The sequence below is a fragment of the Cygnus olor genome, chromosome 5, assembly GCF_009769625.2.
Source record: "Cygnus olor isolate bCygOlo1 chromosome 5, bCygOlo1.pri.v2, whole genome shotgun sequence".
NCBI lineage: Eukaryota > Metazoa > Chordata > Aves > Anseriformes > Anatidae > Cygnus > Cygnus olor.
The window spans coordinates 56,216,406-56,229,333 of NC_049173.1; the positions used below are offsets into that span (position 1 = coordinate 56,216,406).

The window sequence follows — 12,928 nt, forward strand, 5'->3', positions numbered from 1 at the left end:
TCCAGTTTTTCTTTGCTGTAGGAATGAATTTCATGTTCAAAACCAGGTCACTTAAGAAGCATGGACATATCTCTTATTTAGTGAAGGGATGGACAAAGAAGCAAGATTTGCTTCCGTGGTAATTCTGGGTTGCAAAATCTCCTTTAAACACAAGGTCCGCTCAATCAGAGGTGATCTAATTTTCGTTTATTCCCATCTTCCAGCAACATTGCCAGGCCAAGAGCCACAAGTAAGCCAGTTGTTTTGGCTGGACCAGGAATCAATGACAAGTGGTGTGGATGTTCAGCCAGCGTGGTTATCTTTAAAATAAATGTAGAGCACTTTTGCTGGTCCAGATGACTGTACCTGGAGCAGAATAGGCTTACCTTGACCTATCTATAGCAAGTGTGGATAGCACGTCGCAGCACACTAGCATGACAACTTCACACTGCAAATACCTCTTGTTTTGACAAAGAAGAAACTTCAGCAGGTGTCCAGGAATCATAACTTACTTGATGAGGTTATTATGTTGGTTTCCATGAAAATCTTCGTGATCACAATTCAAGTACAGACTCTCTGTTAGGTCAGCTTGCTGATCTTCCCTTATGGTTTTAGGGGAGCAATAAGATGGAGAGTGAGAAGTAAAATGTGTTAGAAATATCCCAAATGACAAGCCCCAGTGCTAAGTACCACCTATATATCTCTATAGGACATCAAATGGGACAGATGTTGGATTGAAATTCACATTGCAAACCTTTTTTTATATCCTTTATTACATCTCAATGCATTTTCATTAGAATTAATTGGTCATAGTAATGTTTTTTAAATGCAGTGAAGAGAACAAGTGCAAACAATCAAAGGAAACTACATGTATTCATCATCTGCCAAGGACACAACTTCTTAACCCTAACAATATCATATTAACATTGTAAGGACTATATTCTTGACTCAATTATGAAGGTTAAGCCAGGAAATTCCCTGTGTCAGGACTGAGCTCCTAAGACGATGTGAGACACAATTTGGGAAGTAAAACAAGTACCTAGTTCAGGGAAGATGAAAAGCCAACATAGGTCAAAATGGGGTCAATGACATGCTGAGCCAAACTTAATGCTTTTCAGGAAAAAGAGGAGCCAGCTTCTTAACGTTGATCATGCTGCAACAAGCTTTCCTTGTCTGTGAAAACAGGGGCTTGAGGTCACTAGTTATACCATAGTTTAGGTAGCTCTAAATAATCCAAGGCAGCTTCACATTTGGGAAGGGAATTACAGACATTCCTGAATACAGAAGAAAAGCGACAGAGCTTCAGGCGTTTGGCCAATGTTAGTGCAGTGTAACAAACCCACCCAGATAGTACAGAAATTTCAGCAAATGAACCAGCCAACAGATGACATAATGGGTCTCTTGCTTTTTTTCAGTCACCTGAAGTGCAGCACTGCCCTCTTGTGTTTAAAAGGAAAAAAACAACAAAACAATGAATTAACTGTTTTTAATTTTTTGTTCCAGTATTCCTTATAAATACTTATATGTTTAAGAGAAATTCACATCTGAAAGTGAGGAGAACGATTATTAGACTCACAATAGAACAGCTTTCTTGCTGTAAGTATACAGGGTTTATAAAGGTATTTTATGCAGTGTCAAAAGGCTTCAGTCTGTAAGGGCCTATCATTGAGTCTGCTTTAGTTGTTTGTTTGTTTTTTTTTTTAAAGGCACTAAATCCTTAAGCAGTTCACAAGTTATTAGAAAACTGAAAAGAAATATGGTAACCTACATATCCAAATACATATTTATGAACTCCATTTTATATAAGGAGTTGGAGAAAAGTTTAATTGTAGAGCTCAAAGTAAGTGTTGAACATCACATGGGCATGTGAACTCTGCCTAAGCTGGCCATAAACAGATGTACCAACTGACCAGACAACATACACACAGACTGACTACAGGGTCAAGACATCACTTCTACGTGAGAAAACCCATCTCACTCCCTTGACAGGGAACCAATAAAACATGCACACAAACAAAAGTTGGCCAAAATCTAGTGTTCAGAGGCTTGAGCTCTTAACTTTCTTAGTACACAATTCCACAACTGCCCTCCTGCAATGGCAAAGTACTGCTGAGTCTTCATATGCAAACAGCAAAAGCCACATGATGAGTAAGTGCCACTCGGCTGCAGAAACTGGCAAGTTACTGGCAGTAAACATCAATCTTCTCTCCAGAAGTCATACTTCTTTATCCAACCTGCCACTAAAGAAAAAAACAACAAAATGCACCACAGGTTTGCATGAAGCTGGGGGGGGGGGGGGGGGGGGAGGGAAATACCCACACCACAAGGTTGTATGAAGACCAACTCCCTTGTCTAATGCAGTTTATATCCAGTGAGTGGTGGACACAAAGCTCACCAGTGGTGGCATATGTGAACTCCCACCCACAGTTTCACTGCTATGAATGCCCTCACATCCAGCAATAGGGGGAAGAGATAATTACTTACAAAGCTTATGTTTCAAGAAATGGATCCACATATTGCCCTGGAGAGCTCCTGCATTAAGTTTCCACCTGGTTTTCTGAGAGTTTATTTAGAAAAGTGGTAGCAATAGCAGCAACCAAGTTTATCAGTAAATATGACAGCATTTTACATTTTTTAGGAAGAGAAAAAGATAGTTGAAACCCCAAGCAATTACTGTACTTAGTTGAATGATATTCTGTAAACTCTGAGCCAAGAGAGCGAGTCTCAAGAGGTACTGAAAAGGGACACTGAGGTCAGGGAGGAGGTTCCCCAGTGCTGAGAGTACCATAAAACTGAAGAGAAGCAGATCATTGGTGCAGAAACTGGGAGAAAGACAGAAAAATAAAGCTCTCTGCCATCCTTGCATCCCAGAAATGAAATCTGCTTGAGAATACACGACACTTGCTTCGATTTCTATTCCATTTCCCTTTCTCTTTTTTTTTCTTGCATTATTCAATCTTGTAGACAACAATAGAACAAAATTGGACTTTTGTCAGTGAATATCAAGACAGTTGCATCATACTGTTTCATCTTTAAACTTACTCTCAGTCCTCCTTCTCCTCCAGAACCTGAAGCTGCAATTCTTTTTTCTATTTCTTCCTGTTTCTTTTTCTTTTGCTCTAAGGAATAAGTGCTCTTAATACCTCGAGAGGAAGCCTGCGAGAAAATATTTGCATAACATCAGTTATTTTTACGGATAGAAGCCAAACTGCGAGTCTTGGCAACAGTACCTTGTGAACTCTGGTCTGCATGTAAAGATGAAAACAGTAAGTAATGCTACCATGATGTCAAACCAGACCTTCTAGGGTACTTCTTTATATTAAGTGCTCTTGTTCTTGCAGCTATGTGAGGGAGTTCTAGTTTGATATTAATATATCCCGGTGAACATACTTGAATGCAATTAAGTGTACCCAGTTTGCATCCCTTAAGACACAAAGACAGAACTTCACTTGCCCAAAAAAAAAGCCCTGGGCTTTTGGTTTGTAGTTTTTTGCAGTGTCAGGGCCTCTTCTTGCCCTCATGAACAGACTTAAGTGGGAAGAGACAATTTTGGCAGGTAGAACTTCTAAGAACTTCAGCTGTTTAATCATCCATTCATGTTTTTCAAATCTTCTTGTCAAATGGAGATGCTACTAAAGTCCCTGGTAAAAGTTTATCTCTTTCTTTTTAAAGAGAGAGTAACTGAGTGATACTTGTTTTTTCTTTAATAGCCTAATAGCTACCACAGAACTTCAAAGCTATCTGCAACCCAAGTTGCTTTGTTTCTCCTTCCTCCCAGGAAACCATTTTAGCCATTTAAGAGCTAGATGAGGACTTCCTTCTCTTATACACTTCTCAAAAGTATATTTCAAGCAGCTATCCTCAAAAACAAAAAAAAAAACACATGAAAGCATTTGAGACTACATATGGATTGCTTTTAATATGTAGTCTGAGACAAAAATGAAAAGTAACAATTTCTACAGAAAGGCTCTGAAGTGTCACTGCTGTTGCTTCAATTACTTATGAAACTCCCTCAAGACCAGGTCAATGTGGTCGCCACCAATAATAGTCAATTCTTAATTTGATATATAATTTCAGTAACACAGAAGTAACACGTGACTCTCTTCATAGATCAGCTGTGTCTTCAGGATATACTTTTTCCTTACTGTCAATTTTGTATGGTTCATCTTTTAGCAACTTTCTTGAAAAGTAAGGATAGGAAGATGGGCTAGCTGGTTCTAGCCACTCTGTTAGATCAATGACATTCTACCTCTTGAAGCTTTACGTATATTGAAACTGTTAAAACCTAGCAGCCTTAAAAAGATGGAAGACTAAGTACATACTTTTACCCTGATAGAATTTAAGCTAAGAAATACATTTGGTTGTTCCCACATTGATAAATCAAACTTGCAAGTGTCCACAATCTGCATTTTTAAGAGATGTAAAATGTACTGTAACTTGAAATTGCCATTGCAGCAGTTGTATGACAACTCTAGTTCTCAGTATTTCTGTCTCTTGCTTTCAAGTCTTATAATGTGTGAAAAAGTAACGGTGAACTTGCTCTTCAATTGTGTAATGGTTTTCAAACTCTTAAAGAACTTTTTCCATCCAAACAAGCTCAGTTACCTTGCAGTGGTCTTTGAGTACTTACCTAGCTGCACAATCTAGTGTAAGTGTGTGTATATATTTAAGTATGGAGGTAAAATATTATCAATACTGTGAAAACTTCATGACAATGCCCACAATCCAACGCGATATCTGGTGTTCCTGCAGAAGCCCTAGCTACTTACCCTGTAAACCAGCTACCCAAATATATTCTGAATAAATAGCATTTAATCAGGCGTTACCTCCATCTGCCTCTTCTCAGCAGCTTCTGCTAGCTGTCTTCTTTTTATTTCCTAAATAAAATGTGAAAGACAGTGAAATTCTATTCCAATACAGTCTGTACCTTCTTTTAAGTCTGAATTTTTAAATGACTCAAATCTGTACTGCAAACTGTCACAAAATGCCAACCTTATGTCAATTAGCATTGTTCTTACCTCCACTGCAAATGTGGGAGAACAAAATGTTTTTAGTGACTAATAGGCTACAGGAGCAGCTGCTGACAGAGCTGCAGTCCAACCCTCCCCCCCTAGAAACCTCTATGGGGCTTTCACTCCCCGAAAAACAAGGCTGTAAGGAGAAGACAGTGATAAATGTCCTTGGCGAAGGTAAAGAAGGGGTTGTCATACTCTTCCTGACTAAAAGCCTCAGGTGGGGAGTGGAAGAGGGAGGACAGGGGTAACCATTCCTGCAGCAGCTCCAGTCACTACAGCCTAAACCTGACCCCGTGAGGCTGGGGGGGAGCCCCCAGCCCTATGTTCAGGCCACCCGCTGCGTTTCTTCCCTTGGCGGGGGAAAAGGAGGCGCGGCCCCGGGGCCGCCCAGCACGGGGGGGCGGACACAGGCGGCGCGGCCTCCAGTGTGGAGCCGGGTCCGGGCGGCCCAGGCCCTTCCTGCCCCGCGGGGGCAGCGCCGGGCGCGGCCTCCACGTTACAGAGGAGCCCTCGGGCCGCTTCCCGGCGGGCCCAGGCCCGCGGCCGCTGGGCCTCACCGCGCTCGCAGGCGGCCGGGCCGGGCCGGGGGGGAAGCGGCCGGGCCGTACTCACCGGGTCGGGCGTCTCTACCACGTCCTTGACTGCGCCCCCCAGGCAGGGCAGGCAGAGCCCCATGGCGGGGCCCACCGCCGGCACGGCTGGCGGCGGCCAGGGAGGAAGAGGAGGAGGAGGTGGCGGCGGCCCCGCCTGCGGCCTCCGCCCGACGCCGCGCTCGGGCAGGGCCCGCCCCGCCTCGGGGCCGTGCGGGGCGGCTGGGGGCGGGCATGGTCAGGCGGCGGGGCCGGGGTGCGGCTAGGGCCGGCCTGCGCTGCCTCTACCCGTGGCTTTCTCTCCCTGGCCCTGGGAGCCGGCCCTGCGAGCTCTACCAGCTTCTGCTGCGGGGCCTCCGTCCTGGGCAGCGGCAGCACCCGGAGCTGCTGCGGTCCCTGGCTGCTTTGTTGGGTCACTGACAGGGTGAACTGAAGAGGTGTTGAAATCACAATCGGTGACACCACCTGAGGAAGGAACTGTCTCCGTGTAGCTAATGTCCAACCGGTGCTGGCAGGCTTGTAGTCATCCCTCTTCAAAGGATAACAGAGTATTCCAGTTCCAATTTGTTCATGACATTAACGTCAATCCCTATTCACTTAAGGACACAAAAAATAAATCCTTCAAAAAGTAAACTACATTACCTTCATTGTATTAGGGCAAGAGGGACAGTAGTCTAATTAATTTCCAGATCGCTCTGCTAGACCTTATACAGGATTTGGAGTTTACTGGAAGTATGCTTAAATGAGAAGTAGCATTTCATTCCCTGGTGTTAGGCTGCCATCCACTGGCCTTGAGCAGGGACAGGCTGCTTCCACACATTGGGTACGTGTATTTTTGGCAAGAAGGTGTTGATGATACTGATACTGTATGTCAGCAGGGGGCTTCCTGGGATCAGTAGAAAGCTCCTGAGGTCCTAATTCACAAACCTGAGACAACTTCCCTCTGACCAGACAAAATTGTATTTAGCTGTCAGTGATAAAGCAAAATTCAGATTGAAGCATTGAGCCACATTATCAGGAGTCATACCCGTATGAGAAGTAGTAATACTTGGTGATCTTTAGCTAATGCACAGTGCCAGTTCTGTCTGATTATATTGGCTTGGCCCAGCTGTATGTTCCAATGCTTGGCAGCCCTTTGGTGCTGTCACGCGTGCTATTGTGAAATGAGAACTTGAAAGTCTCTGGTTTCTGCTGTCCGTAGCACTTCTCCCTATTCCTCCCAACTGGCTTGGTTGGCACTCCCAGGTGAAGCAATTTCTGAGAGATTTCTGATGTAATTTCTGAGAAATTAGCATAAACTGCTAAATGGGATGGAAGCAAGACGCCAGCATCTGCTAGATTTCTAGAAGTGTCAGAATAACTAAAGCTTACACCAGATTTAGTGCGGTCTAAAGATTGCTTTCACTTCATGCTCCAATACGATGTTGGTGGGGTGTCTCAGAGGTCCTGTTGAAAGCTGATGGTGACATGCCTGTTGCTAAACCCTTAAATTCTCTGGCACAATCTTAGCTTGCAGCGATCTCATCAGTGAGCACAGCAAGTGCTTTCGTGCGTGGCGTTTTGCTAAAGAACATAGCATGCTCACACATGTGGAAGGTACGCCAGGAGCAGCAGTGCAGGATGGGGATGGTACTGAGTCTCACAGCCCCCTTCTTGTGCTGAGGCAAGATCTATGGCTATCTCATCGTGCAGCTTTCAGCCCTTTTTGACTTGCATGTATAGCTGCAGAAAAGATTATTCACTTTTCTTTGTTTATCATTTATGTTCATCTTGAGGTGCATTTTCCTATTTTAATATTTTAAAATGCTCACATCCTTTAGAAAGCTCCTAGTCGTAGGTGAATTAGCACTTTATGTTGGATTCAGCCTTTTGTCCCTTTTGAAATGGTTTGCTGTGCTTTGCTTCAGGAACTGCCATGCAAACCTCTTTCTTCCGTGCTGGCCTTGTTTCCCTGTGTTTCCTGATACTGAATTTTCCTAAAGTCTTTTCCTCTTTCCTGTATATTCTTTCTATTCCTTTTTCTTAAAATGTTCCTACCTTCTCTTTTGTCCTAGTTATTTATAGTAGCTATGGCATTACTCTGTTCAACAACATTTCCTGAACTTGCATTTGTCTATACATCCCTTACCAGGGGTTATGTGAAGAGTGTTAGAAGTACTCTTCACAAACAATGCCACATCTGTGCAGTTTCTTTCCTGTCTCAGTGCTATTGAACCAAGTACTTATTTTTGTGTCCATGTTCTTGTCCTGCCATTTATTCCATGAGTACACGATGTCATGTGTTACTGTAATTCTAGCTCTTGTGTCGGTTCCCTGCAGCTCTAATTAGCCATCAGAGAGGATTATTGTGTCGCTAAATGAAATACTCTGAGCAAGTCACAGCATGGCCCTGGGCTTTCTGAAGTGAGCATCAGAAGTGTGGCTGTTTTCCTGGGAGACTGGTCAGGCTGGAGGGAGGGAGCAGGAGGCTCACCTGCCTCCCTCCCTCCTTTGCGGGCGGAGGCTGTCTGCAGGAGGGCACAAAGCCGCAGCAGCGTGGCCAGGCTGTGGTGCTCCACAAGCTGTGGCATGTTCTGGGGTGTTATGATTTAACTTAGTGCTTTGTAATGTTATTGTTATAATTTCTGAGCTTTCAAGGTGCTATGGTTTTATAGTCGTATGGATTAAGCAATTAAGTGATGAGGGCTTGCCAAGCTTCAGGTTAGACCCCAGGGGTTCATGGTTGCTACAGTCCCCTGTATACTCCATCAGTATCATGATAACCCCTGAATACAGCAAAAAGGTGTCTGTCTTGCCTACCAGGTTTAGAGGAAGATATAAACACTATTGAATAAGACTTCTCTGCAGAGAGAGAGAGCGCAGCTTCCTGGTAGTATGAACTGATAAGATATATAACTGAAAAGTGAATGGTCTAACCTAAACTGCACTTCTTTAAAATTGTGTGCATAAGGCACAGAGTGCTGGTTATTGAGAATTAGTAGGAAATATAGTACCAACTTGTTCTCTAACAAAGAATTTAAGGAAATTGCTGAAGTTTAAGGAATAACCTTTCAGTGAATTTGCCTAGTCTGAGGTCCTTTAAGAACTGATTTCTTCTTGAGGCTTCCTGGAATAAGCTTAAAGAAGCCCTGAGTATGTATAGCTTAACATGAAGTCAGCAGGATCTTTGTGTGTTTGGATGCACTGATGCTTGAAAATGACATACACATTGAAATTTTGGGAAATAAGGGCATTATTCAGGGGAGGAGTTAGCTTCAGCACGGGGCAGATGCAGAGCTCCCTGGCTTGAAGCACCGGGGCAGCTGGTTCCCCCAGCCAGGGGCACAACATGACAGTACGACTGAAACACAGAGCTGGCAGCAGGCTGAACTCGTCTGCATTGCCTTTGGAAGCGTTTCTGAAAACAAGCAGTGGTGATCAGCCATCTTTCCCATCCCTCTTAATCCTTCTCTTTAGTCTTTTCAGCCTAAACAGATTCTTTTCATTCTCTGGGAAACTTTCCCCCGTGCTGGGGGTGAGCAGTGCAGAGCATTGCTCTGCTCCTTGCCTGGAAAAGGGGTGACGCTCATCGTCTGTAAACAGCACAGCAGGGATTGCTCGACAGAGTGAAGAGTGCTCTTCTTGATTACAGATGGCAAAGCTCTTCGATTAATTGCACATTGAGGATTTATTGGCAGTGCAAGATCAGTAATATTAATGCCTGGTAGCTCAACAGTAACAGAAAACAGGGGAGGGTTTGGTTTGTTTTAGTTATTTTTTTTGTCCCCTTTCCCCACCCTGCCAAATGGTAGTGCTATGTGTTATTGCATAACACGTTTGTTATGCAGTCACCTTCAAACGAGCAAACAAACCACATATTTTTAACAGTGACATTAACAGGAGTAGCATGTTTCCTGCAGGCGCTTGCTAGACTGATCAATTTGAACTTTTTTTTTTGTTAATGTGATGAATAGTGTGTAGTGTTTTGAGTGTTTTGATTTATCAAAAAATACGTACGACAAATGTCTTTGACCTTTCTGCCGGTCTTTTTGTGGGTCATTAGAAGATCTGGCAGTTCGTTACGTGTTCATTTATAATAGTTATGATGGTGTTTGTGCAAGAATGACATTGATAAAAGTCAGATTAAGATGCAATTAAGGCTCAAATTCTTTGTCTTCTTTAAATCCAGCAGGTGGTACAATTGACACAAACATTTCCTGAATTTCCCAAATCTATACGCGCACCTTCGATTTGTTGTTGTGCTTTGATATTGCAGGCTGTGTGGCTTTGAATGGGAATGAGGACTGTACAATACTACCCATTAGATTTCTGGAAGTGTCAGAAAGTTTTTTTTGGAGAAGAGAAAAAAAAAAAAAAGGAAAATAAGAGTGAGTCCCAACAACGTATGCAAAAAGAAGAAAAACAACCAGAGGCATTTTTTATCCTCCACTATTGTGTATGCAATATAGGGCAGATACAAGGGAAGTGGCTTTAAGAACCCTGGCCAAATGATTTGAAGGTCGATAATGTACACTTACAGGGTGAAAATTATGGGGTAGTTAGTCTACCCCATAAATGCCTCTTTCTCTACAGAAGAACACCTCTTGAAGAGATGTTAACTGCCACAGTAATTGTAGTGCTGATCTTTTAATGTGGGAATTCACTGATAATGGAGAAATAATGGTGTTACTATTGTGTGTAAATCTAGAGAGAACCCCTTTCTGACTGAGAGTTTAACAAGCTGTTGTGATCATTTTATTAAAAAAAAAAACAAAACTTATTAGAGACCAAATTCTAGTTATTGGGAATAATCTCTGGAGTGCCTAGTTAGTTATCGTACCTCTCTTCCAGCTGATAACAATATTTATTTGACTTTTTTAAACTTCTTGAATCTTTCCTCAAGAAAAATGTGAATGGCTGTAAGAGTAGCTGTGACTCGATCATAACTCTGATTGGTGCATCGGCAGTACTTGCTTTCACCATGCAATGTTTTTACAACAACGGAAACATAGCCCCTTACAGGAAAGGCATGGATCAGCTTAGTGCCACGCTGTCTACTGGAAAAGTAATTGCAGCCTCTGTGGACATTTATATAAGCCTTTATGGCCATGATACGTTACTCCGTAGAAATTAGTCATCAGTTTAAATGACACTTGGAAAGGACTGAAGCTAATCAATACAAAGGCTCTCCCTGATTTCTGAGAGCATCCTGCCAGGGCCATGATGTTGCACAGATGGCCGCGGGGCTCCAGGTCTGATGGCCTCCACAGCAGCTCCACCAGGTTGGTCGTGCTTGTGGTGTCTCTTCTCTGGCTCTATTGTTGCATACTGCCATGCTCTGAGTAGTAAAGGGAAGGGGGAAATGAATTTCTGGTTGCAGAATAGTTCTCCCTGTGTAAGTGCCACCCCCAATATAGGAGTGACCTATTCCTACGAATATAGGAAAACCTATGCAGCCCTGTTAGTGAGCAACAAGTGAGGCTAAACAGGACCATTCCCTCAGCCATTCTTCCCTGTTCAGGCCTATGTAATGGGTCTGTAAAATCCGTATAATCCAGCCAGTAAGCAGACTAGCTGCAAGAACCAGGTGGGCTCCGCTATACCTTAGGCACACTGGATATATTCAAGTTGGCAGTCGTGCTGGTTTAGATCCTCAGCTGCTTTGTTCTGGCTCTTTCATTCTCAGCTGGTTCAAGGACAGCCATGTGCAATGGTCCAATGCATGCCAGAGATGCACTGTTTGTTAATTTATTACACCAGTGCTCAGGGCCTGCAAATCATGTGGTTTTTCACTCATAACATTTTTCTTCTCTATGTAGACAGTGATTCCAACCACAGAGATCATGAAACTTTAAGACATCAACTTCGTTCTCAACTCTGTTGGTAATTCCACTAAAGTCCTTGGTGTTTTAATAAATAAGGATCTGTTCTTACTGTTGCCAGACCAAAGTCTTAATTATAATATTTGACTGTGGGGCAAGAGAAAAAAGACAGTTGCATAGAATGAACATGGTTCAGTGACTTAGTATTTTGCCTGTTTTTATAGGACTGTATCTCAAGAGTTATTTCAGATAATAACTCTAGGTTTATGCCTGTCTTGAAACCAAAGACAGGAAAACTTCTAGCTATCGCCTGGTTTGGGACAGTTCAGAAAACTAACTAGCTGTGAAATCACTAGCTTAACATGAAACAAAACATTTTATGTACACGTATTGTAGAATATTAGCAGTAAAATAGTAATGATCTTTAAGTATTCACTATACTTATACGTATGTCTTCACAAAACATAGGGAACCATATGTAAGGAGCATTTTAATGAAAATACTTGATGATGCTTGATAACAGTTTCAATGATATTGAGAACTAGTACATTCAAAAATTTGATTTTTTTTTCAAGAATGTGGCGAGGCAGATTTTGTGAAAAATTGTTTATGACTAACCAGAGGAGGATGAATATGGTGTAGTGCTTGACTATAGAATACAGATGCAGATACTCAGTGATCACTTCATTATTTTCTGCAAATTTCTTTTTATATTTTAGCTTAGGGATTATTGAAAATGTCAGACTGCTGTCCACGCTTTGGAAACTCTCTATTTTGAAAGTACAACTTCTGCTGAGGTCCAGGAAAGCTGACCTTTTTAAAGCCATGTTTAACTTCATAAACTTTCAGTTAATCTCAGTGATTTTGCTTCATTAGCAGTGAATCCCTTGCCATTGGTTTCCCATCTTTCCTAATGGATTGTCACAATCTGCTCTCTGGAAGCAAGGGAGGTGTATGGATGTCACTAGTGGGTGACTAAAACTTGCACGCTGCATACAAACTTCCTTCTATACGTTTTTCTTCTGAGCAAAATCCCATACATTGACATCTCTGGGAAACTCGATGTAAAAATCAATGGCAGCATTTCCTCGAATAAAACCTGTAAACACCTGGAAGTCCTTCTTGATTGACTGTCCAGCACATAGGAATAAATCTTCTGTGGAATCCTGGTGAATCTCCTTCACATGTACAAAGGTCCTGCGCTGAGCACGTTGGCACGATGCACTTACCAGTCTGGAATGCCTTTGTTAGACAGCAATTAGGGGCTGCCAAAAAACCTTCTGTTTACAGTTGCCACTTATAATGAAAAATTTGCATCGTGAAATAGCTTGTGCCTGAGTACAAGGGCAATTAAAACTGAGAAGGAAGACTTTGCTGCTCTTTAAGGTCAATTTGCACTCTGCCTTTGTACAGCTGCACAGTTTGAAAAATCGCTATGCAATAAACTCATTTACATGACATACAGCACTGCGTATACTTTCTCCCTCTAGCACGTTATCAGAGAGAAACATTGAGTTATTGGGCAGAAAATAACTTCTAAAAC

At 42.5% G+C, this 12,928-nt stretch overlaps 1 protein-coding gene and 1 long non-coding RNA gene across 2 annotated transcripts in view; one reads left to right on the forward strand and one right to left on the reverse strand.

Moving 5' to 3' along the window:
- LOC121070770 overlaps positions 1-12,928 on the forward strand; it is a 76,388-nt gene that overhangs the window by 2,872 nt on the left and 60,588 nt on the right. The window lies entirely within an intron of this gene.
- LOC121070769 (small VCP interacting protein) lies at positions 1,452-5,804 on the reverse strand. The gene is made up of 4 exons (XM_040558383.1): positions 5,607-5,804; positions 4,806-4,856; positions 3,022-3,135; positions 1,452-2,219 (listed from the first exon to the last, which is right to left on the reverse strand). The coding sequence occupies exons 1-4, from the start codon at positions 5,667-5,669 to the stop codon at positions 2,205-2,207; spliced, it is 243 nt and encodes an 80-aa protein (XP_040414317.1). The 5' UTR covers positions 5,670-5,804; the 3' UTR covers positions 1,452-2,204.